Here is a 25806-nt window from a genome sequence, read left to right as displayed (position 1 = left end):
AGCTGTGTATTCACATGTTGGGGGGGGGGGGGGGGGGGCTGAGCAGCTCATGCACTTCAGTTGCTCCCTAAATGTAAACAGAGTAATATCAGATACACTTCATTTGAAAGCACAGTACAAAATGACCCTCTGAGTACTGTTTTGATGTTCGAAATAAATCTGACCAATGTTCTGTACACATGAAAAGATCTCTACAGCAGGTGCAGGGGACAAATGACTCGAAATCTAGTATATCATCGTAGAATACAATCTTCGAGAAGCCGCCACCAATCATCTCTATCTTGTCGTGGGAGCAGCTCTTGAAAGCATTGTAGTGTCAACATGGCCTTAAATTCAGTGTGCTGCAAACACCTTTTGTAAAAAAAACAATGAAAATGTGCTCAAAATTCATTAAAAAAAAGGACATGAGTCGGATTTGTTTGATTAGCGCTAAATAATTCAAAGGAAGAAAAATAATTGCTTGAAAATGCTTTGAATAGTTCTATTGAGAGTCATGGCAAAGTCATTTTGTTGCAGTCATTGAAAAAAAACACACTGCAGAGAAAGCAAAAACCATTCAGGGAATAATCATGTAACCTTGTACATAATAATAATCATAATCAACAAAGAATAAAAATAAATATGACCAAAAAAAAAAAATCTACGGATGGCCCCTAAACTCTGATCTGCAAAGAGTAACAAAAAAACCTCGACAGGCATTTATCTCATAACCTTGTTAAAGATGAACTGCCCTCGGGAAATAATCGCATTGTTTTTGAATTATTTATTTAATTAGCTCTTTTTGGAGGAAATTGGTTTTTATCTCGGTTATTACAAAGAAGTGGATTCCTCTGAGCACAGATTTGAGCATAAATATAATCACTGGGGGTAAGTTATCAGGGAGCTAAATAACACTTGAACGCCACTGGCGTGTTCGATGGCGGCCGACAACATCGGCTTTTAATCGACGAATCATTTATTCCGTGAGAGAGGTCATGCCAATTTAATCAAAATCAATCCCATCCGTTTTTTTTGGTAATCCCTCTCAGCTCTGATTGGGCAGCAATTCTCCCGAACACATTTGGATCCTTTGAAATTAATTACCCGGCTCAGGCTGCCATTTTATGCTCAAAACCGCATGTGGCACCGTAATGGGGTTAACCCAATATTTCAAATACGACTCAAAAAAAGAAAAAAAAAAGAAAGGGAGAAGCTGAACACGCCTTTTTGATCCCTTGAAGGCAACCTGAAGCCCTCCAAACTGAGCTAAAATGACCACGATTGCCTGGCAGGCAAGGGATATTAAAATACATTATCCACTTAAACAGAGCCCATTCCCTGAGGGACAATGAATTTAATCTCGCAGGTGAACCGAGGGGGTACTTTTGTAACAGACAGTAACAAAGAGTTATGGATATGAGATGTCACACTTGTATGTCAGGTTTTCTCCTCAGCAAGCTTGAAAGGGATTATCCGGCATAAAGATGTGGAGATCATTATCTATCCGGAAAGCTTTCACATTCTCCCTCCTTTCAAATATTGCACGAGAGCAATTAACAGGAGTGGGGGAAATTTGTGAGGCACATCAAAGATTAAGGAGTGTGAGACAATAAATAGGCACTTTTCATCCTGATTGGTTGGTGTTAAAGTGAGCTATCGTGTCTGTGTCGCCACGGTGCAACCAAAAACTATCAGGCTGTAAATATTTGAACTGCTAAAAGGGGAAGTCAATCACAAAATGATCTTGACAATATGTTCTTGCCGAAACACTGCAGTCTAATTAATATTTGTTTGTGGAGTACGCGTTCAGCGGGCCATTTCCACCCGTTCTTCACTAGTTCTTTTCTCCACGGGGGCGGGGGCGGCCATTTTGCCACTTTCCGTCGAGTGAAAATGACATCACAGTTGCTTAAGGCTCAGGTAATGAGCCAATCACGACTCACCTCTTTTCTCAAAATGAGCCACTACGAGGATTTTTCAGCCAATCGGTTTATTTCATGCCCTGCAATGGCATGAATTCATATTTACGATGAGCCGGCCATGTGAGAATCTGCTCTTGTGAATGATATGAATTGAACCAAAACAATCGTCAATACTGTATCGTGCTGCAATTTATTGGGTAATAACAGAGTGTGATCGCCAATATTGTTTGACAAATATTGGCAGTGATCAGCAAGGAAATGAAATTAAGTCGCCACTTTAAATTCATTCATTCATTCATCTTCCGAGCCGCTTGATCCTCACTAGGGTCGCGGGGGGTGCTGTAGCCTATCCCAGCTGTCTTCGGGCAGTAGGGGGGGGACACCCTGAATCGGTTGCCAGCCAATCGCAGGGCACACAGAAACGAACAACCATTCGCACTCACACACACACCTATGGACAATTTAGAGTGTTCAATCAGCCTGCCACGCATGTTTTTGGAATGTGGGAGGAAACCGGAGCACCCGGAGAAAACCCACGCAGGCCCGGGGAGAACATGCAAACTACACACTGGGAGGCCGGAGCTGGAATCGAACCCGGTACCTCTGCACTGTGAAGCCGACGTGCTAACCACTGGACTACCGGGCCGCCCACTTTAAATTAACCCCGACAATTATCGACATACAGTCGCGGTAAATGCGAAGGCTATCTTGTTCGACACAGGAATTGCCGCTGCAAGATTTTATTTACACATACGATTCTGCCTTATTCTTAGCTAGTTTGTACCTCTCTGCTCCACATCCTTGAAAACATTATCCTGGAAGATTAAGAAGGAATTATGGGTATTTTAGTTCAGCCAGTGGGATGGATTACTGCTGTGCTTCTGCTGTAATAGCGTTCGCAAGCAGCCTCATTTCTGTGCAGTGGAAACTAAATTCTAACGAGCGAGGAAGCAAGGAATAGGCTTGCAAGAGATGCTGCAATCATGTCAAAGTCGACATTTGGTATGCAACTCACCCACTACAAACCCGAATGGGAAATCTTGCCATTTGGGTGCCATTGCACACACGCAGCCTTATGGCTGCATTTTCCTTTTAATGTTAAAGAGGATGATAAAGCTGCGAGCTGAGTCGATCATTTCACAGCACAACAAATAATCTCCGGGCTGTTGCTGGCGCTTGGCCTCAAATAAAACATCTTAGAACTGCGACCACTGCGTCTCTTGGCCTGGCATCGCCATCGACTATCAGATCAGCCTTTCAGTTGTCCCAGCAAACTGTCGGGCCGGGGGGAGGTGAGATATGACTCCAACAGAAGCCGCACTGTGGCGAGGATGGATATTTGAGTAAAGGAAAGCTGCTGAGCCAGCCGAGCAATTAATCCCGAATGGAATGACAAAATGGGATTCGGCGTATGTTGCAGCAGGTGTTCTTTGACTCCCGCCGGTACATTCCTGAACATTCAACAATATTTCATAAACATGGAAATGCATCACTGGCTGATTTGCACACTTTTTGATAAATGGGGTTTCGACTTGTGTTTGACACCTTTGCAGGAGGAACAATAGGATAAGAACGGTAAGCCTCCTTTGGTCCCTTGCAGTGCAAAAAAAAAAAAAAAAAGTAATCATTATTATCATTCTTAGATAAATACTAGGAGTGGAATGGTTTTGTTCGCATCTCGGTTTTGTGCTCACGTTTTTTCATTCGGTACGCGGTGACTCATCAAAAAAAAAATCTATGATGTCTTGTATAGTTTGTTTGAAAGTGAAAGTATATAATCACAGCATTAATAGGTATTATTATTCATTCATTCATTCATCTTCCGAGCCGCTTGATCCTCACTAGGGTCGCGGGGGGTGCTGGAGCCTATCCGAGCTGTCTTCGGGCGGTAGGCGGGGGACACCCTGAACTGGTTGCCAACCAATCACAGGGCACACAGAAACGAACAACCATTCGCACTCACACTCACACCTAGGGACAATTTAGAGTGTTCAATCAGCCTGCATGTTTTTGGAATGTGGGAGGAAACCGGAGCACCCGGAGAAACCCCACGCAGGCCCGGGGAGAACATGCAAACTCCACACAGGGAGGCCGGAGCTGGAATCGAACCCGGTACCTCTGCACTGTGAAGCCGACGTGCTAACCACTGGACTACCGGGCCGCCTTAGGTATGATTAGTCTTTATTATATTGTTTGCATTGCTGTTTTAAAGGGGAAGTCAACCCAAAAATCCTCATTACAATATAATATTTTTGCTAGTCTAAAGAGGGCATTCTGATAAATATCACATTTGTGGATTATGAGTTAAGCAGCAAAATCCCTGGCTCCTTTTCATAAAACAGGTGAGCTGCGATTGGTCGTTACCTGCGCCCTGAGCTACGATGATGCCCCCCCGAGATGGACAAAAACAGATGGATTTGACTGCTAAATTCATATTCCACATACACAATATTCATCAGAATGCTGTGAGGCTGCATATAAAATTTTCTTTGACATAAAATGATTGGGTTATCCATCCATCCATTTTCCGAACCGCTTGATCCTCACTAGGGTCGCGGGGGGTGCTGGAGCCTATCCCAGCTGTCTTCGGGCAGTAGGCGGGGGACACCCTGAATCGGTTGCCAGCCAATCGCAGGGCTGATTGGGTTATCTTCCACTTTAATTATTACAGTCAAGCCTCTTTTCAACGTACCCCGTTGACAACATTTCCAGCCCTATAACTTTCACATTTCAAAGTCACAATTTCACGTAATTCATTTTCCATTTCCATTTGCAGACTTTGCTTACAAACAGTTAACTTCATTATAACGACCAGATTTTTCACACAAAATCGTGAAAAGGCATTCGCTGCACCGAACCGTGGGAACCTAATTGCCTTACGCGAATTTGCTTATGAACAAAATGTACAGCGCAGAATTTCCCTCCGTTGCTTAGCAACGCGACTGCTCGCCTCGTACATTGTTGTACTTCAAGAGGTACTTCCTGAAATAAACATCAACCACTTCTGGTAGGCTACTGAGGACACACTGACTTCATGCCTCGTTTAGTTTGGCGAAGAGCTTTGCTATAGCTCCTTCTTTTGCTAACGCTTTCGGCCCTAACGTTAGCTGTGGATGCGCTCGCGACTGGGTGCTTTGCATTCATGTGGGAGGCTAAACTTCAGCTGCTTCGGTGGTCAGCAAACTCCTTCGAAATTAGGCACAACAATTCTACTTTTATCAATAGCGCCGTCAGTTTCAATTTTGAAAAGTAAATTTTCCATTCATTGTGCCGAGAACTCTCACATGCTCGTCCATTTTCACCTCTCCTCTCCTCACCGTTGCTTATATAGCCTGCCCAACTCCAATGGGAGCCAATCAATCTGTTTATGCTGAACAAGCCCAAACATAATGACAGCCAATCAATGTCCGGTTCAGGCTGTGACTGACAGTTGTTTCCCCACCCTCAACCACTGGAACACTGGAAGCCAGCACATGAGAAGGGCTATTATAAAAAGGAAACCCACCTACAGAAACAATAAAGTTAGAGATTAAAATTTAGATTCACGTGATTAAAAAACATAACGCGCTAAATATGACTGTAATTAATTAATCGCAATTAACGCAATGAATTGACATCTCAAATTTTACGTTGTATGCAAAAATCGATGATCAACTGTAACCATTCATTCATTCATCTTCCGAGCCGCTTGATCCTCACTAGGGTCGCGGGGGTGCTGGAGCCTATCCCAGCTGTCTCCGGGCAGTAGGCGGGGGACACCCTGAATCGGTTGCCAGCCAATCGCAGGGCACACTGAAACGAACAACCATTCGCACTCACACTCACACCTAGGGACAATTTAGAGTGTTCAATCAGCCTGCCACGCATGTTTTTGGAATGTGGGAGGAAACCGGAGCACCCGGAGAAAACCCACGCAGGCCCGGGGAGAACATGCAAACTCCACACAGGGAGGCCGGAGCTGGAATCGAACCCGGTACCTCTGCACTGTGAAGCCGACGTGCTAACCACTGGACTACCTACGATAATATATAATTTGCGCAATCGAGAGGCAGGGAAATATATATTAGAAAATAATTATCAGGCGTTACATCATCAGCAATCGCGCAGGCCACTGAAGGATGATGATAAAACATGGGGGGGTCTATGATATGTGGTACTCGCACCGGAACACCCAGGTTAGCGCAGCACGGTCTGCCGAATTCCCAAATGCGCTAAAGGGGGCTTGCACCTGCACGAAAGTCAAGATGCAGCAGTTTTAACAGCCAAGCCGTCTGCGAAAATAGAGCCCTTTATCTTCCTGTCTTTCCCTGCTCAGTGAGGTATTGCATTGATCCGCACACCCTGATTTCTAATAAAACAAGGTGTCCAGACGGCTCCCTCTGTGCCACATCCACTACCGCAGAAGAAGGTATGTTCGTCCACAGTTTGTCATCGATCGGCCCTTTTGGGGATTGTTTCACTGATTGCCTGCATCATCATCATCATCATCATCATCATCTGCCTGGTGTTCGAATAAACCTGCAGAATTTGCATGCTGCTAATGAGCGGAAGGATCTAAGAACGGTCAATTACGTTGTGTAAACAGTGTAGCATGCCAGCCTCGAGGACGGCCAGGAGGCCGTAGAAGTATCTAGAGAGAAAATGCGGAATGCACAAGAGGAAACGGGGAGCATGCTGAATCTGTTAGGAGATGCAAGTTGTACCGTGTTTGCTGTGGCTCACTTCTATGAATGTGACGTAGACAAAAAAAAAAGCACCATGTTGATGAACTTAGCTTTGACCAAGAGAGCAGTTGATTGATTCAACGCATATCCCCAAGGAAACCCGGTACCTGTGGTTCTCTCTTATGGCTTCTTTTCCTTTCCTCCATGAAATCACACCCCAAGGAGACATCTTGGGCTTGCATTCAATGAGGACGTCACCACTCTGTCGGGCCAGGGTTTGGGCCTTCAACAAATTCTGGGAGAAGTCTGGGGCAATGGCTAAGAAGAGAAAGTCAAAACAAAGGAGTGGTAGTGCAGTGAAATAAGAGGAAGAAAGTGTATGAAGTAAAGCTCCCCCCCCCCCCCCGATAGATATTATGATTTGGTTTCAATTCACAAACACACACAGTAATGTCAGCGTGAAAGTGTAAAAAAGAAAATCTTAAAAGTATGTCTCAATGGGTTATTTAAAGATCTAAAAAAAATTCTGCTTCTTTTCGTCAGATTTTGCATGTTGATGTGAACATGCCTGTTTTGTCTTTCATGTAATTAAATCACTTTAACAAATAAACAGTCCCTTAAAAAAAGCTAAATTCATCCATCCATCCATCCATCTTCTACCGCTTATCCGGGGCCGGGTCGCGGGGGCAACAGCTTTAGCAGGGAAGCCCAGACTTCCCTCTCCCTAGCCACTTCTTCCAGCTCTCCCCGGGGGATCCCGAGGCGTTCCCAGGCCAGCTGGGTGACATAGTCTCTCCAGCGTGTCCTGGGTCTTCCTCGGGGTCTCCTCCCGGTGGGACATGCCTGGAACACCTCACCAGGGAGGCCTTCAGGAGGCATCCGAATCAGATGCCCAAGCCACCTCATCTGTCTCCTCTCGATGTGGAGGAGAAGCGGCTCGACTCGGAGCCCCTCCTGGATGACCGAGCTTCTCACCTTATCTCTAAGGGAGAGCCCGGACACCCTGCGGAGAAAACTCATTTCGACTGCTTGTATCCGGGATCTCGTTCTATCGAGGACCCATAGCTCGACTTTGACTAAGGTCAAAAGCTAAATTCATTAAAAAAAAAGATATTGAATAGACCTCAAACCTTGAAAGTTGTGCTGCAAAATAAACAGAAATAGCACGGCTCATATTAGAAATATTTAATCCACTTTTGAATTTATAAACTCCTTGTCATTGCCCTAACCAATTCATTTCCGTTTTTTGAGTGTGCGCTTACTGTGTAGCTGCCGTCTTATTTTTATCTACAAATACTTATCAATGGTGATACAAATTTGCTGTTCGCATATACTGTAGTTGCCCCCCACCCCGAAAACACGTTTGTAGCCAAACTTCTGTCACAAGTGTACTGTACAGCTAAGTACTTAGTCTGGTCTTTCACCACTCTTGCTTCTCACATTATTTTAGCGATTAGTATTAGCTCCTCCAGATTCTCATGTTCTCGCGTCTTGCGCGGTGTGTTGCATGCTACTCCTCATCAGCCTTTAATCATCGCACCGCTTCTTAGAAGAGTAGCTTTTTGGCCACCGCAGAGGAGAGGATTAGTTTCATAGAGGAGAGGATCTGCACCGCGCCGCTCGTAGCGGCTGTCCATACGCATTGTGTAGAACAAGTCAACGTAGTGCCTCGGGTTCACGATCAGCTGGGAAACAGGGGCTCCGGGATTGACTGTGTCACAGTCAATTATTATTATTTTTTTTTTTAACCAGCTCAGAACTGAACGGTCAGCGTGACCTGTCAAGGAGTAGCATGCCGCTTCTGAATAGTCAACTTGGACGGCACCTTTGTAAATCGCAGCTTGGGCGATCACGAAATCACATTGTCTGAGATCACGATTTTGATCCATTCATTCATTCATTCATTCATCTTCCTAACCGCTTGATCCTCACTAGGGTCGCAGGGGGTGCTGGAGCCTATCCCAGCTGTCTCCGGGCAGTAGGCGGGGGACACCCTGAATCGGTTGCCAGCCAATCGCAGGGCACACAGAGACGAACAACCATCCACGCTCACACTCACACCTAGGGACAATTTAGAGTGTTCAATCAGCCTGCCATGCATATTTTTGGAATGTGGGAGGAAACCGGAGCACCCGGAGAAAACCCACGCAGGCCCGGGGAGAACATGCAAACTCCACACAGAGAGGCCGCAGCTGGAATCGAACCCGGTACCTCTGCACTGTGAAGCCCACGTGCTAACCACTGGACTACCGGGCCGCCCCGATTTTGATCCAAAAATGATAAATCATCCAGACCTTGTAGTATGTGTACACTGAAGTCGGGAGTATAGCGAAGGTGAGAGAGTTATTAAAGACGTTAGCGTGAATGGCTATCTGAAAACATATGGATCACTTTATCTATTTTGTAGGGCGGCCAGCTCTTCCATCCACTTCTCTAATTACTCACATACACTCGCTTGCACAAAAGAAAGACACCGCCACATTGACTCACACAGCCACACAATCATTTCAAGAGGACAGTTAACGTGAAAGATTGTGTTCCAATTGCGTGCATTTCCTTGAAAAGTGGACATGAAGCATGAAGAATGAGGGATGTGAAGCAAAATGAGAGCGAGGTTTCCTTGCTGCTCCTTTAGGCCCCGATGACTGAGCGGCCGACATCTCGTAGTGTTTTGCATGCGTTCATGCTCAGCAGAAAGCTCCTCCGCGTTTGCACGCAATCTGGCGCAGGAGACGTATGGGGCATGACAGAAAAGTTCCAGGACTGGTGTCATTAAAAGAGGAATTTTGCCTTTGCATGTGGGCCAGATCATCAATCAGCACACCGACAGAAATCCTGTGGCGTTTGTTTCATTCAATGCACGGTAAGAGGGGAGAGCTGAGGCAGGATCACTTGCGTGCTTAGAGCACAATGTCCCAAGCATCCATCAGTTCTTTGAAAAGAAGAACATTGCTGTGTTGTAGCTACCGACCTACTCACCCGTCATAGCCTGGGGTGATTTCCCCCCCCCCCCCTTTCGCCAATCCTAAACTGTCATCATGGGAACCCGCAATCGGAAACAACTGTTTCAGATTGCTTCAATTTTCTAGAAGTTCTCGATTTTTGCCTCATAGTTTTGCCACATACTGTATTTAGATCGTATTTTTTCATTGCTGTGTAGTCTCGCTTTTGTATTCTCGTGTTTTGGATTGTTTGGTCCATTTAGTTGACAACAAAATTTCTAGTTCCTTTACTTCTGTAAGCACTTTTGGTTTGTTCCGTATTCTTCTGGTTCTTTGTTACCAGCGTCCTGAAGTGTACTTTGTCGGCCTTGCGTTTATCTAATAAACCTTTTTTTTTGGTCCCAAAATCTGATCCTTGTCTGCGATCCACTCCAATTCGGATGGTTCCGAAACGTAACAATATTAATGCTTTAAATGCAATGAGGGGCGGCCCGGTAGTCCAGTGGTTAGCATGTCCGCTTCACAGTGCAGAGGTACCGGGTTCGATTCCAGCTCCGGCCTCCCTGTGTGGAGTTTGCATGTTCTCCCCGGGCCTGCGTGGGTTTTCTCCGGGTGCTCCAGTTTCCTCCCACATTCCAAAAACATGCGTGGCAGGTTAATGGGACACTCTAAATTATCCAATCAATCGGTGTGAGTGTGAGTGCGAATGGTTGTTCGTTTCTGTGTGCCCTGCGATTGGCTGGCAACCGATTCAGGGTGTCCCCCGCCTACTGCCCGAAGACAGCTGGGATAGGCTCCAGCACCCCCCGCGACCCTAGTGAGGATCAAGCGGCTCGGAAGATGAATGAATGAATGAATAAATGCAACGGTGAGTGATTTAAATTGTCACAACTAACATCAAATGCTGATTATTTTTCCTTTGTTGTATTTTGACTTGAAGCGACTCAGACTCGCTTACTTTGACAGCATGAGACCGACTCATCTGAATGTATTGTGGGTGATCAACAAAGTCTTCTCACCTATGACTCGAAGCTCGGCATTGGTGAATACTCTGCCATGCTTGTTCTCAGCCACACACTGATACGTGCCGATGTCAGCCAGATTTAAGCTACTGATGGTCAGCACTCCATTATTCACCTGGATCCGGTCCTGCTAAAGACAGAAACATATAATGGAATCACGATAAAGGAAATGCATTTGTACGATGACCTTATTTGAATTAAAAGGGTGTTGGTCTTGATCTAAACCTTCATCCTGGAACTTCGCTACCATCAAACACATTTCTGCAAACAGTCTTAGCACTATGGTAAAGTGGTACCTCTCCTTACAAAATGTATGTGTTCTGGAAGAAAATTCTTGACTCATAAAAGTTATGTAGAGACTCGTAGGGATGCGTTTTCCATGTAAATGCCGTAATCCGTTCCAAGCCCCCCAAATGTCAGACATAAATGTTTTCCAAATCATAAAAATGCATCAAAATATGTCAAAAATACATGCTACAATTAGATTATTGCACACTAATTGAGAGTTGTGCATAATGTGAAAAACAAAGAATGGAGTGACAAATAAAAATGATGGTCATTTAACTTTTAACTGTGTCGTCATGGTTTTTTGCCGTCTTTAGTTCATGTTCTCTCAGAAGTGTTTTTTTGCCTGGCATTTTGTCAAGAACTGATCCACTGACATTTGCTTTTGACGGCTTTTAATCATCCTTCGAAAATGTCCAAGGCAAACGTCACCACCGTGAGCGATCACCCGACTGGTGAACACTTTTTCTGGGAACACCTCATGCCCCGAGTTGCGAATGACGAGTATGTTGCATCGACACATATCTTTCTATTCATCTATCTTCACACATAGACACATATAGTCGAGGCCCCTCTTAGCCAATGGGATGCCAGGAAGATGGCAGACCAACTATAAGTATGTTGAATGCGAGGAGCAGACCAAAACAGTATTTTTACCTTTCGTATCTTGAAATTTCTTTTGTAACAAGAAGCAATATTTTCCTGTTGAAGCATTTCGTAGCTTGAAAATTTCATATGAAGAGACGTTCGTAACTAGTACAATGTGTCCAATTTCTATACAGTAGTACTGTTTCTATACAGTAGTACTGTATAGAAATTGGACATCTACCATTTTGTAGTTGGACGTAACTTAGTTGAATGTAACTAAGGCAGACACACAGGCACACAGTCAATTAGCTATGCAGATGATACACTGCTTTGCTGAAGTGACCTTTGAATTTATGTAAACCATCCAGAGAGGAATCTTAAAAACAGCCCAATTAGTGCCACAGTGGCATCACAACATAGTCGTTTCTCATCCGAGAGTACACTTTACCGCAAGGTAGGTAATTAGCGCTGTATTTGGACTGTTTAGGTTCATTCTGATTAATAGCCTGATTAAATTCAGGTGCTAGCCGCATATTTTACGCACCTGGGGGGTAATAATTGAAAAGAGTGCTAATTTTCTTTTGTCTTAATAGCCGTGGTGAATTGGTGCAACCCCCCGTCGCCTAACATTGCGCTGACATTATCAAACTGTGGTTGACATTACACCTGAAACAAATTTAACTTGACTACTGGCGGTACTTTATTGAAAAATAATTTCATGCAATTTAAATAAAGAAAAATGATGACACAAAGGTCACCGGCACCTTCACACTGTTGTAATTGTGATAGTTCATGTGAATGACAACAAGAGAGGCCCTGTATGAGAAACATAAACAATAAAAACAATAAAATGCCAATGTCTGTGTTTCTTGTGTGCTGAGCCAGGTTGGTTACCCTGGGTCACCAAGTGAATGAGTGAGCAGAGTCAAGATGTACAGCAGAGGCTGCAGATACGGTGAAGTGAAGACGGTTGACGGCGAACAGCAGCTACTATATACTAGCCAATATCTACCCTTGAGATTAAAGGCGTAACATAAAATGATCGGTTACACCGGGGTCGGCAACCCTCGGCTCAAGAGCCGCATGCGGCTCTTTAGCGCCGCCCTAGTGGCTCCCTGGAGCTTTTTCAAATTCATTCATTCATTCATCTTCCAAGCCGCTCGATCCTCATTAGGGTCGCGGGGGGTGCTGGAGCCTAATCCCAGCTGTCTTCGGGCAGTAGGCGGGGGACACCCTGAATCGGTTGCCAGCCAATCACAGGGCACACAGAAACGAACAACCATTCGCACTCACACTCACACCTAGGGACAATTTAGAGTGTTCAATCAGCCTGCCACGCATGTTTTTGGAATGTGGGAGGAAACCGGAGCACCCGGAGAAAACCCACGCAGGCCCGGGGAGAACATGCAAACTCCACACAGGGAGGCCGGAGCTGGAATCGAACCCGGTACCTCTGCACTGTGAAGCCGACGTGCTAACCACTGGACTACCGGGCCGCCCAGCTTTTTCAAAATGTTTGAAAATTTAAAAAGATGGGGAAGGAAAATACATACAGTATTTTTTTTGTTTTCATATGGTTTCTGTAAGAGGGCAAACATGCCACAAACATTCTTAACTGGAGTTTTTTTGCCTCACTCAAATTATTCTCAAAATGAGGGTAGTTCAAGTGTGTTTTTTTTCTCCCTCTCTCCCTCCCCTGTGGTTTCTTTCTGACCTTCGGGTTTAGTGAACACTGGCGCGTTTTGGCTGCCGCTGCTCAACCCGTATTGTTTTGTGTTTTTTGTTATTGTAAAGTGTCCTTGGGTGTCTTGAAAGGCGCTTATAAATAAAATGTATTATTTTTAACGTTTTTCGAATCTGTAAAATTGTGTAGAATAAACATTTACATTTCAACATTTCTTCGCGTCTTTGCCTGTGACACCAGTTTCTATTCGCAGGGCATGGTGTCAGGCAGCTGGCTTTTGTTTAAAAAAAAAAAACAATTCACTGAGGGTACTGGCAAAGAATGTGAATCTGGAGGGCTGAGAGAAGCATTTTTAAACAATACACCTGAGCTACGCTCGTTAACACGCTGCAAAAGTCCATCCCAAATCCCATTCATCTTAGCGGCCATTATGGCTGTTGTTCATTCCGGCATGCGTGTGTAAGTGCATGCATATGCGCGCGTGTGTGGTAACGGGTCGATCGCGGGAGGTTGGTTGATCGAAAAGTAGATCCTTGCTCTACGGCATAGGTGTCAAACTCAGGTCCCTGGAGGGCCGCTGTCCTGCGTGTTTTCCAAGTCTCCCTGTTGCAACACACCTGATTCAAATGAACAGGTTCAATGTCAGGCTTTCGCAGAGCTTGCTGATGATCTGATCATTGGAATCAGGTGTGTTGCAACAGGGAGACTTGGAAAACATGCACAACAGTGGCCCTCCAGGACCTGAATTTGACACCTATGCTCTACAGGATGCACTGTAGGGAAAAGAAAACATTTAATCATGAAGGCTCATTGTGTATTTGGAGCCAACTTAAGTCATTTTGATAGGAGGCTAATATAGCTAATATAGTCCTTTGAAGTCAAGATGGCGCCCGAGTAGGCAGCCGTCAGCAAGTGTTCTCATGAGCCTTGCTTTTTTTGTTGTTCTTGTGTTTCTTTTGTCACTTTGTGTTTATTGTTACGTCGTGTGGACTTGATGTGGACCTTTTTCAGCATTTTTTGGCCACGACATTCATCAAGGAGGAGACTCTGTGCTTGGTGGTTGCGCCTTCTCGGCAGCATGGGTATACCAGCACTGTTTTTGACTGGAGGAATGTCGGCGCCATTTGACTGTCGTTGCTGGACAGTCCCGGGGCGCTTGTGTCTTGCGCCTGTAATGGGCAGCATTTTTCACAGCCCCGCTTTGTTCAGCGGAGATATCGGTGCTGTTGAACGGTCTGCGGCTGGATGGATGGAGGTCTTGAGGAGCCGACGATGAGAAGAACGATGTTGGCGCGGAGTGCCGATGCGGATTTGGAGCTGGGAGTCGCGGCTTGGAGTTTGAAGCGGATTATGTGGGACAGGAGAAGTGAACTAATCTCTTTTCGTCAATGGACGCTACAGCTTCGTGTTTGCTTTCAAAACTTTGCTTGTAGCAGACGTGTGCACATTTTTCAGCATGATGTCTCTGATCCACTGGTGAAAGGACACTTTGATCCTCTCCTCTTTCATCTATAACTGCTTCAGACAACAAAGTGTATGCAGAAAAGTGGTGAAGATTGCACGACTGTCTCTGTCCTATGTGTTGTCTTGTTATTTTTTGTTATTTTGACTTCAAAATGGCGCCGCGAGAGTGGCTGCCTTTCCAGCAGCTCCTATTTTTTTGTTGTTCTACTTCTTCCTTTCATAACTTTGCTGCTGTGAATCTGGAATTTCTCCATTGCGAGACTAATAAAGGTTTTCTTAATCTTAATAGATACATACAGCATGTGTTGCCTTCATTGTCAAGCTTTTCATTTTTTGGTCCAATATGGTTCTTTCAACATTTTGTTTGGGTTACACTAACATAGCTTTTAATTTGTATGACTGTTAATGTTAAAATGTAACTTGTATTACATGTACAGTTAAATTAAAGGTTTTATGATCGCGACGCTTTGACCAGCTGATTTACTTTTTTTTTTTAACCCATCTTCCTTATTTCCGACAGTAATAAAAATTGTTTTGAAATACGAGATAGCTGGAGATCAACCAGCGTTCTGGGACAGATTGTGTTTGACTTCAGTGAGCCAACTGGAGCTTCGATGGCTGTGTGGCAAATGTGTGCCTGTCATCTCGGATCACTCCAGAGCTGACACTTGAAAAGTCACTTGCTTCAAGTCTGTCAGTGACACAGCTGAGGAGCTTCAAACCGGTGCCAGATCTAGAGCTCAGTCGCCTGACGGACACTCCGGTGACCTGGCGCCCGAGGGGTCCTGTGTGAGGAGGATAAACTGCAGTTTCCAAATAAAACACAACAATCTGCATGGTTTGGGGCCAAGGAAGGATGCATATATGCATGTTCACGGGAGAGAGAGAGAGTGTCACTGTGACTTTGAATAGATGAAATATTTCGAGGTTACGTATTGCAAGGGCCCAAGGGGTGACAGAGATGAAAGAGATCTGTGTAAAGTGCAGGAGTTGGGGTCACACTGTCCTTCTGCAACCACTGCCCCAATTTAAATCTAAATAAATAAATAAATACAATCAAAGCTCCGTCTGAGTGGTGGCGTGATCACAATCTTTAACGGCGGGGACAAAAACGGTGTTCTTTGGCTTCTCAGGCAACATGAAGTATGCAGCGCTGCAAGTTGAGCTTTGGAAAGCCAATTGAATGCGCGCTTAGTCAAATTTCAGACTGAAGCTCCACACTCATACTGAAGTAAGTTCGTTCTAAAGATACAATACAGTCCAGTGAGTGGGTCCTTGTTTTGCTAAGGTGACATTTTTAAGTGACAGCACTGCCTGGAGACATTTTATTCTTCTGGAGAGGGTCAGAAAAGCATCGGAGGAGTGAATACGTTGAGGGACCCTTGATAGAAAAACCACAGAGAAAGTGAACCCAAGAGAAAGGGAGATAAAAGACAAAAAGAGGGTGAGGGAGTCTGATTCATTTTAATGAGAAACAACAAATGCTCGTCACTGCGCTTTTCCTTCTCTCTCTCCCTTTCTCTCTCTACAGCACTGACCTTTGGGTTTGGAAATTGATTTAAAGCTGCTGCTGTTGATGCTGGCATTTTGAAAATGGTAACACCTCCACTCATTAATAGAGTCACATGTACAGAGAATGTGTTACCTGGGCACACTGTCTGAGGAAGTTTTAAAATGGGACTTACAAATCGATCGTGAGGGATTCTTTTGATTAAGCGTGAAATGACCTTTGATAGGACTGAAAAGACAATTTATCGGAAAGAACATACCGTATTTTCACGACTATAAGGCGCCATTAAAGGTGTTAAATTTTCTCCAAAATGGACAAAACGCCTTATAATGCGGAGCGTCTAGTGTGTGAGCCGAGTTCCAAAGCATGACTGAGAGCGCTTCTGGCCGACACGCTGTTTATATCGGAGTGAGTGACGACAGGCATGCGGAAGTCCGCCAATGAGTGAAGGGTGGGCGTGTAAGAGGACGCTAAAGGCACGCCCCTAGCAGGTACTAGTCACCAATGAGTGAAGGGTGAGCGTGTAAGAGGTGAAGAGAAAAACGTGAGTACATGGTAAAATGGCTAAATAAAGTACAACCGAACTCAGTTTTGCTTCCGTTGCCTTTTTAAAAACGTGTTTTTAGCCTGCGTGCAAGCATGCCGTATGGTTAAGCTGGCATATGTTTTACCATGCCTGGCTGCACCCAATAATACAGTGCATTTTGCAGGGATGGCAATGGCTAGTGATGAAAAAAGCGGAAAGGGGCGTGGCCTGGACGGGGCGACTAATCACAAGAAGTAAGATATAATACACGTCCAATCGCAGGGCTGTTTACAATCGGAAGATGGAAGGACTGATCGGGAGAGCTTGTGAAAACTCGACGATAAGGTACCTTAGCCCCCCTAAAATTTTCTCAATGGATTTAGACGATTGACAAAAATGATCAATTTAAGAAATAAAACGTCGGATTTCCGTGTATCCGCAGAAAATTGCCATCCCTGGTTTTCGTGTGTGCGTCAAACACAGAAATAGCACCCGTTACTGAGACTGCACCCAACAATACGGTGCGCCGAAAGGTCGTGAAAATACGGTAGTCCGCGATAATAGTATTAGTTGCACAATAAATGTGTTTAGTGAACACAATTTCAAATGTGTCGTTTTGAAAATATTTTGATTTTTTTGTTTTGTTTTTCAACACGCTGCACAAAGCGAGTATGAAGATACCGAGAAGTAGGTGGTAAGTCATAGCACCTCTTAATAATTTCTTGAGGGAAACAAACATTACAATTGTAAAGGCTTCGTGAGTAAGAGAATAAATACAACGACATCATGTTTTTCAGGTTACAAAACATAAATAACTAAATATCGATATGTTACAGTTCCAGAAAAAAAAAACACAATTAGATGACAGCTGCAGTTCTTAAAAATGAGAATGAATTTGCAGGAATGAATTTTTAACTCAGGGGGAGAGAGACAGCGCAGTCAAGTCCTCCATCATCCGCTCTTAAATGGGTGGCCATTTTCCCCAAGTTAAGTGGATAACTCTTCACAGTATAGCTCAATGGTCGTCCTACATATTGGGTTTTGTTGGCCAACGATTAAATGAGACAGGTCGCTGGCTTGATATATGTTGGTCTTTTTGTGCGTGGTTTGTTTGGAATGTGACTCAAACGGATGGATGGTGACTTTTTCGATCGTATTTGCCAGAGGATTTATTCATTCATTTTAAACGCCGGTAACATTTACAAAGACACATGCAAGCTGTCAAACTCATCCGGACCGCTTGTTACCATATGAGGAGCTAGCAGGCTAACACCACGGTCACAACTTGTCAGTAATTCCCGTTATAAATACCCCACAGCTATACAATTTAAACATCATACTGTCAATATAATCTGCTGGATTTCCATCTGTGTGTGCCCTGCGATTGGATGGCAACCGGTTCAGGGTGTCCCCCCCGCCTACTACCCGATGACAGCTGGGATAGGCTCCAGCACCCTCCGCGACCGTTGTGAGGATAAACGGATCAGAAAATGGATTGATGGATCGGATTATTTTGTTTTCAAACACATTTTTTTGTGGAAAGAGAAGTTCTCTTCACTTGCTAACAGTTTCGGCCATCAACACACAGGCATTAGTCAGACACAGCCATCTCACACACTGCACACTGATCTCAGAAAACCGATGAACAGATGAATGTCCCGGATATGTGCCAATGTTTACAGTGGCTAGAGCTTTGTGAATGGCAATGTGGGGAAAAAAAATTAGGCTGAGAAGACTCAGAAAAAACTTTGCATTCTCTAAGGAAGCAACTTTTATACAAGACGTGTTTGTTTTTATTTCCAGCCATTTCCCTGTTCCTCGCATCAACCATTTCTGGGACAAATCCACTTGTGAGGCTGTCATGATTCTTGGTGAGCATTAACAATTATGTTATTGTGTAAACAAGGAAATAAAGACTGATTGGTGTAGTCCGTGCATGCGTTTTAGATGTGCCGGATTTTGAGGTTACGTTGTTGTTTTTCCTTTGAAACGTATAGTCAGTTAAGTGTTCTGTGGTACACCAGAGCCTTTCTTCATCCCTATGTAACATTAGACATCAAATGGCATACTGGAATGACAGTACACTTTTTTTCACAACCCCAAGGTACAGAGTGCTCTTAAATAATACTCCCAGTTGATTTTTATTTCTTTTTGAAAACAAAACAAGAAAAAAAATATATATATATATATATCATGTCATTCTGGGGAAATTATTGTAATGTTTTGACTCGATCCTAGCATTCACATATTAGGGGAGGTTGGAAAAGTTCGACTATAATCCGTTCCAGAAGGCTGTTCGAAAAGTGATTTGTTCGAATTCCGAAACTATTTCATGAGCCATGATTAGGGGCTAATACACTATGTAGAAATAACAAAAAAACTATCAGATTTGCGAAAATCACAACAAACAAGTCTGCTCACAATGAACGTTAAACATGGAGGCGTCACTTCCTCGTGCAAGGAAGCTAAGAGGAGTCGAGTGGCGTATTCCGGTTTGCACAGTTTGGTCGAAAACCGGTTTTCGGTTGTAATCGGAGGCGTAAAAATCTCAAGTTTTCTGGTCAAAATCCGATTTGATCGATAACAGATACATTGGAAAACCCAGGTTTGACTGTATAAGGAATTACGATTCCAAGTTAATAGCCCATTAGTGAAATGAATTGATGCAGAATAATTTTGTACAATGTGTGATCGTTGTGATTAATCTCAAATTCATCTCATTCCTCGATCCAAGTTACCCACGGTTATTTTAAATAAAAACATCGGTCTAATCACCCGGACGTTACCTGTACTCACTTGGGGAACTTTACAACAAACTATAAATGGGGCAAATTGGGAAGGGACATCAGATAATAAGGTATTGTGTCACTGTCAAAAGGAAAGAAGACACTGAGTAGTATAAAAAAATAGAGGAGCTAAATTGTATGCAGAATCACTGGATTCTTTGCAAAAATGCTCATGATCACGCCAAAATGAAATTGTACTCCTTTCTGAGGCAACGTCAATATTCACCCTCTGAAAACAGATCAATCACAATTAATATAGACTTGCCCTTACAACCAAAGGGAAGCAAAGATTAAAGTTCATCGTGAGTCTGCAAATGTAATGCATACAAATGAATACGTACTGGACTATATTGTGCAGGCATGGGTGGTGAGTCGAATTGAAATGCGAATTGGCTACAAAAAAAGAATACCGAATCGGGATTTGAGTGAGAATGAATCAGAGCATGTTGGTGTCACGTGAGACGGTGACATGCGCTGTTTGCGTGTGTATGGGATTGTTTAGCCGGCTAATGAGCATTATATCAAACTATTAAGCAATACAATACAATACAATACATGCTGATTTATATAGCGCTTTCACAACAGCGGCAGCTGTAACAAAGCGCTTTACAAAACAGTTAACATAAGGTAAAATAATAAACACAACACATAACATAAAACACAGACAGTCGTGCAGTCCTAACCACTTTTCCGTCACACGCTTTGTTGTTTGAAGCGGTTTGAGATGAAAGAGGAGAGAATCAAAGTGTCCTTTAACCAGTGGACATACAACAATACAACAATGAAGCCCATCTAGACGTTTTATCTACACCTTTGTTGTTAATTTGCTTTTCTCACGTTGTGCTACGCGCAGAAAATGGGAGACGGTTAGCTTAGCGTATCGCTAGCGAGCTAGTACAACAAAATAGGGATAGATTGAAAGCTTTTACCAAAAGTGGAAAAACACCCTAGGTTCTGCCGTTGGCCAAGTAAATGTCGAAGGAAACTGGAGGTTATAGTTATTTGAAGTTATTTAAAAGGAAAACATTTCCGTAGCGCAACGCAATTATATGTTGTCCGCATAGTGTATGTATGTACACTCTGATGTTTTCGATAAAATGACTAAGAAGCTTCGTAAACCGCTTTGGACAACATAGCGGGTGCATGTAAAGCGCTATGTAAGTTATTTACCATTCTGATCAAATTGGAATTTAGAAGTTTGGGCTTTTTTTTTTTTACTATTAATTAAGAAGTGTCCAAAATTACAATAAAACATTTGTATGGATTCAGGATGGTTGGTGATGGTGAATCACACCAGTTGGTACAGAGCATAACTTGGAATCCGTCTTGTTTAGAATCATTGTCAATATATATTTTTTGCCAAAGATTGCGCATATTTGGAATCATTTTCCGACTGCATCTGTCATTCTTGATGACTCATTCTTCTTTTGGTTCATCGTGGTGGTACTTGTGGTTGTGTGGAACAAAGCAAAATGAAACGCATCCAAATCAGAACTTGGAAGAAGTGCCTTACTTCTGTCAGGTCCAGAGGCTCTCCATTCTTCAGCCAACGGTATGAGGGCTTAGGCTTGGCGCTGGCTTTGCACTCCCAGACCAGCGTTTCATCAATAGTCTTGTGAGCATCTGGGGGCGTCTCAGTCAAATGAGGAGCAGCTGTGACAAACCAAATACAAAAAACACGCAAAGTAACCACGCAGACATTCACCGACAGAAGGCAATTCAATCTTCAGGCTCCTCATCCAAGGACGCAAATTATGAATCCACTTCCAACTAACCCAAAGTTGACCTTTGCTTGACGAAACAGAAAAACAAATCAACAGACCCATTGAAAGTATCAACATTTTGCAGCTCAAAAGTGGAAAAAGAAGAACGGCTATGATTCTAGAGCTGGAGCCAGTTAAAGAACGGGAATGCATTAAGATTGTTGTCATTTTCGATTAGTTCATGAGGGAAAAGTACAGCGGTATACCTTGAAGTACGAATGCCCCAAAGACATGGATTGAGTTGCCATTCGATGCCCTTTTTACTATTTCAGGCATCTAAAATTCCAACAATGCTTCTTTATACATACGCTGGTGTCACGTAAATAAATTGCACCTAATCTCTGGTGACAGAAGAGAAAGATGGATGGCGCTTTTGGAGAAGACGCATTAAGACGGGACACCCTGCCAGGGTCAAGGGGAGAGAGGAATCGAAGTCAGTCCATCTCCTTGACATGATGTGTTGCATAGAGAGCTCAATTAAGTTCTTTGCTGTTACTTGTGGTCTGGTCCATTTTGCACCTGAATCTTTTACATGGAAACACACCAACAAGAGAAATTCATTCATTCATTCATCTTCCTAACCGCTTGATCCTCACTAGGGTCGCGGGGGGTGCTGGAGCCTATCCCAGCTGTCTCTGGGCAGTAGGCGGGGTACACCCTGAATCGGTTGCCAGCCAATCGCAGGGCACACTGAGACGAACAACCATTTGCACTCACACTCACACCTAGAGACAATTTAGAGTGTTCAATCAGCCTGCCATGCATATTTTTGGAATGTGGGAGGAAACCGGAGCACCCGGAGAAAACCCACGCTGGCCCAGGGAGAACATGCAAACTCCACACAGGGAGGCCGGAGCTGGATTCGAACCCAGTACCTCTGCACTGTGAAGCCGACGTGCTAACCACTGGACTACCGGGCCGCCTCCAACAAGAGAAATGAAATATCAAATCCATACAACTTCTTACAAATGATACTCATTTATATTTGTGTCAAGAAAGACTTGATGGAATGCCTTTTTACCCAAACTCAAGATATCGATTAAGAACCAGGTCGGATTCATGGTAAATTTTGATTAACTAAAAAAAGAAAATGTTTGTAAACAAAGAGAGAGGATGGATGCCTCTTTCTGTTTCTGTTCCATCATTAGCTGGACTCCTGTATTGATTACAGATTTTTCCCACCCAGCTACCGACAAAACTAACCAGGCGTTCAGGCACACATGCCACAGTCAGAGCGAAATGCATGATATGCAACTTCTCCATCCATATTTTTGTGGTCTGAAGAGCGTTTTTTAATATTTTTTCATCTATACTCACCTCAGAGATTCTGAGCACCCACAGGAGCCAGAAAATCCTGTATTATCATATCAAAAGGAACCCTCTTACAGGAATAAGATGTGAATGTGATTATTTACTTCAAGCAAAACCCAACTGAGCTTTATATGCAGACATCATCAAAGCATAAACAGCAAGATAATGGGAAGAAAAACTATAAAATCCTTCATCAAGGGTCATTAAAAGCTTACTCGGAATATGGCCACAAGTGCAGTGTTGGTGAGGGGGGGCAAATCACCTCTCCCTGAAAGGTGATTTAAATCTGTGCATGCTGTGCCCAATGTTAGCTGCCGATACAATAAAGAGCTTGTCAGAAATGAACGATTGGGAACGGGTTCATTTACTGCCACATCCCAATGTCGGATGCCGTTATTTATCGTCTCGAATAAAAGCTACATGTTTCATGGCAACAAATAATTTTATTTATTTTTTATTTTTTGCTTGACTCACCAAAACTAAACTACATTTCTTTGCTGAACCCATTTCAATCTGGCTCAGTAGCGGCGATTCCTTGACGTTACAAACAACCTCTATCAATCATTGGGTCGAATAAAGTATTTGGTTAAAAAAAAAAAGAAAAAGTCGATAACTGTACATATTTTTGGACAAGTGCAAGGAAGGGAAGAGGTGTCAAGATTTACCACCAAAGCCAGTAAAGTGGTACCTCTACATACAAATATAATATGTTCTGGAGGAAATTTCTTAACTCGAATATCTTGTCAGTAGAAACGTGTTTTCCATGTAAATGCCCTAATCCGTTCCAAGCCCCGCAAAAATTCCGACATAAATGTTTTATGAAGCATAAAAATGCATCAAAATATGTAAAAAAATACATGTTACAATTAGATTATTGCACAATAAATGAGAGTTGTGCATCATGTAAAAAACTAAGAATAGCGTAACGAATAAAAATGTTGGTCATATAACTTTAAATGCATCGTCATCGTTGTTTGCCTTCTTTAGTTCAGGTTCTCTCTCAGAAGTGGTTTTTGCTTGGCGTTTTGTCAAGAACTGATCCAATGACATTTGCTTTTGTGGCTTTTAACAATCCTTCGACAATGTCCAAGGCAAACATCAGCATAGTGAGCGATCACCCGACTGGTGAACACCTTTTCTGGGTGATTCACATTTACGTAAAACTATCGCAATACCTCAGGGCCCGAAGGGCTAATAACGAGGGTGGTGCATAGACACATATCTATCTTTTTTATCTATCTATAGCGGCCCGGTAGTCCAGTGGTTAGCACGTCGGCTTCACAGTGCAGAGGTACCGGGTTCGATTCCAGCTCCGGCCTCCCTGTGTGGATTTTGCATGTTCTCCCTGGGCCTGCGTGGGTTTTCTCCGGGTGCTCCGGTTTCCTCCCACATTTCCAAAAACATGCGTGGCAGGCTGATTGAACACTCTAAATTGTCCCTTAGTGTGAGTGCGAGTGCGAATGGTTGTTCGTTTCTGTGTGCCCTGCGATTGGCTGGCAACCGATTCAGGGTGTCCCCCGCCTACTGCCCGAAGACAGCTGGGATAGGCTCCAGCACCCCCCACGACCCTAGTGAGGATCAAGCGGCTCGGAAGATATCTATCTACACACACACAGACATACGGCTCTTAGCCAATGGGATGCCATGAAGATACCGGGTAATAGCCAACGGCAGAGCAGCTATAAATAAGAATGTTGCGTTCAGGAAACCGCAAGCAGCCCATACTGTATTTTTACCTTTCGTATCTTGAAATTTATTTCGTAACAAGAAGCAATATTTGGAGGCGGTAAGTAAGTAGAGGTACCACTGTACTTGCCATAGATCGAACTTACCATAGAAGGACAGCTTTCCTTTGACAGAGTTTCTGCCTCTGCTGTTCTCAGCCAAGCATTCATACATCCCCGCATCCTCCTGCTGAAAGTAAGGGATCTCTAACACTCCGTTAGCTCTATTGATGTCCACTTTTCTTCCGGAAGAGGCTCCATCGACTCTCCTCCAACTGATGGTTGGCACTGGGCTAAAAGGAACAGGGCATTGAGAGTACAAAACAAGGGCGGTGTTACAGTGTTATTTGTCATGGTCAAATATTGATACGCTGACATCAGTTCAGGATAATATCGCCTGAAATGTATGTGTTTTATCACATCTTTGCACAGGCTTATGTTAAACACCCTGTCTTAACATATGGACGCGTGTGACATATTTAGTCTTTCTGATTGGCCAGAAAAGTTCGAAAGCGCCGGTTGCCGCCAAGAAAGTTCCTTGCCTCGGCTGGTTGGGGATGTGCCGACCTCGTCTGCATTTTGAAACTCGAGTCCCTGGCAATCAATTGCTTCCACTCACTAGTATTAAGGGTAACTGTTTGACTTCAATTAATTAATCGTAACCTGTCAAATGTTTTACTGATTTTGACATGGATTGGTTTGTAAGGAAGATCAGATGTGCAGTTACCAGATGTGTGTAATTTTATAACAGGTCTAAAAGATCAAATGCTTTCTTGTTAAAAAACAAACAAACAGCAACAATGACGTTGACCTTAAATATTATTTTGTTTTTCTTGCTATCATATTGTTGCGCAGCGCAGACTTGATTGAAGCACAATTAAAAGCAAATGTTTCAATTAAAGTCAAAATGGAACCACATTTGCGGGTGATTCTTCTTCTTGTTCTTAAAATTATTGCCACGGGCTTTTCCATACATTACCAGACAGATTGTATTGTTGCAGTTAACGTATTGTGAGTCATCATCATGGAGTAACAATACACCGGAGAACGTACTTTCCGAGTGCAAAACATTCCAGCTTGACCGTTGAGCTCTTAGCGACTGGGACAACTTCAGGGAACTGTACCTCAATCTTTGGCTCATATTCACCCATTACACCTGGTGTGCCAAAGACAAATTGAGAGTTGATGTCACACAATTTTATCCATCTTAAAACATGAAAATGTCACGTCAAAAAACAAAGTGCGCCAATGGTTGATAATGTACTGTGCATGACAACTGATGAGCACTATCTCATGATAATGTGACCGTCCCATATTGAAGATTTAAATGAAAAGGCATTTCATACTTGGAGACACACTCGAAGTATATTTAGAAAGTTTCTTGTAAAACATGAAAAGAGTAAAATGGATTATGAGAACAATCCTTCTAGATTTTACATTAAATTACATTTCAAAAAATTACAAAAAAAATGTACTGTAAATACCTGAACACAGGATGAATACATGAATGTAGAAATTCCATTCAATTGCCATCATAATAAAACTTCTGTCAAAGTCTTAAAGTGAAAGATGAAATAATCACATAAACACCTGCAACAAAATTTGATATCAATATTGAGATTCAGATTTGTATAAT

The 25806-nt window shown here is 43.3% G+C and overlaps 2 protein-coding genes across 3 annotated transcripts in view; one reads left to right on the top strand and one right to left on the bottom strand.

Moving 5' to 3' along the window:
* Positions 1-12021, top strand: part of si:dkey-178k16.1 (band 4.1-like protein 1) — a 75548-nt gene extending 63527 nt beyond the window's left edge. Inside the window, exon 25 of the mRNA XM_052050902.1 lies at positions 12010-12021. The gene's annotated coding sequence lies outside the window, so the exon portion shown is untranslated. The remainder of the gene's footprint in view (positions 1-12009) is intronic.
* The window catches only part of cntn3a.1 (contactin 3a, tandem duplicate 1), an 89279-nt gene that overhangs the window by 19054 nt on the left and 44419 nt on the right, over positions 1-25806 (bottom strand). The window contains exons 7-11 of one of the 2 annotated variants that reach the window (XM_052050954.1): positions 25224-25326; positions 24279-24463; positions 20886-21025; positions 10527-10656; positions 6733-6883 (exon numbers count right to left, since the gene is read on the bottom strand). In XM_052050954.1, coding sequence (XP_051906914.1) covers positions 6733-6883; positions 10527-10656; positions 20886-21025; positions 24279-24463; positions 25224-25326 — 709 coding nt within the window. Of the gene's footprint in view, positions 1-6732; positions 6884-10526; positions 10660-20885; positions 21026-24278; positions 24464-25223; positions 25327-25806 lie in introns of both variants that reach the window. The other variant, XM_052050945.1, reaches the window with a different exon arrangement.

This window comes from Hippocampus zosterae, chromosome 2 (assembly GCF_025434085.1).
Source record: "Hippocampus zosterae strain Florida chromosome 2, ASM2543408v3, whole genome shotgun sequence".
NCBI classification, from domain to species: domain Eukaryota; kingdom Metazoa; phylum Chordata; class Actinopteri; order Syngnathiformes; family Syngnathidae; genus Hippocampus; species Hippocampus zosterae.
Note: the sequence above shows the minus strand (reverse complement) of the source record. Positions and strands in the feature narration are given on the sequence as shown.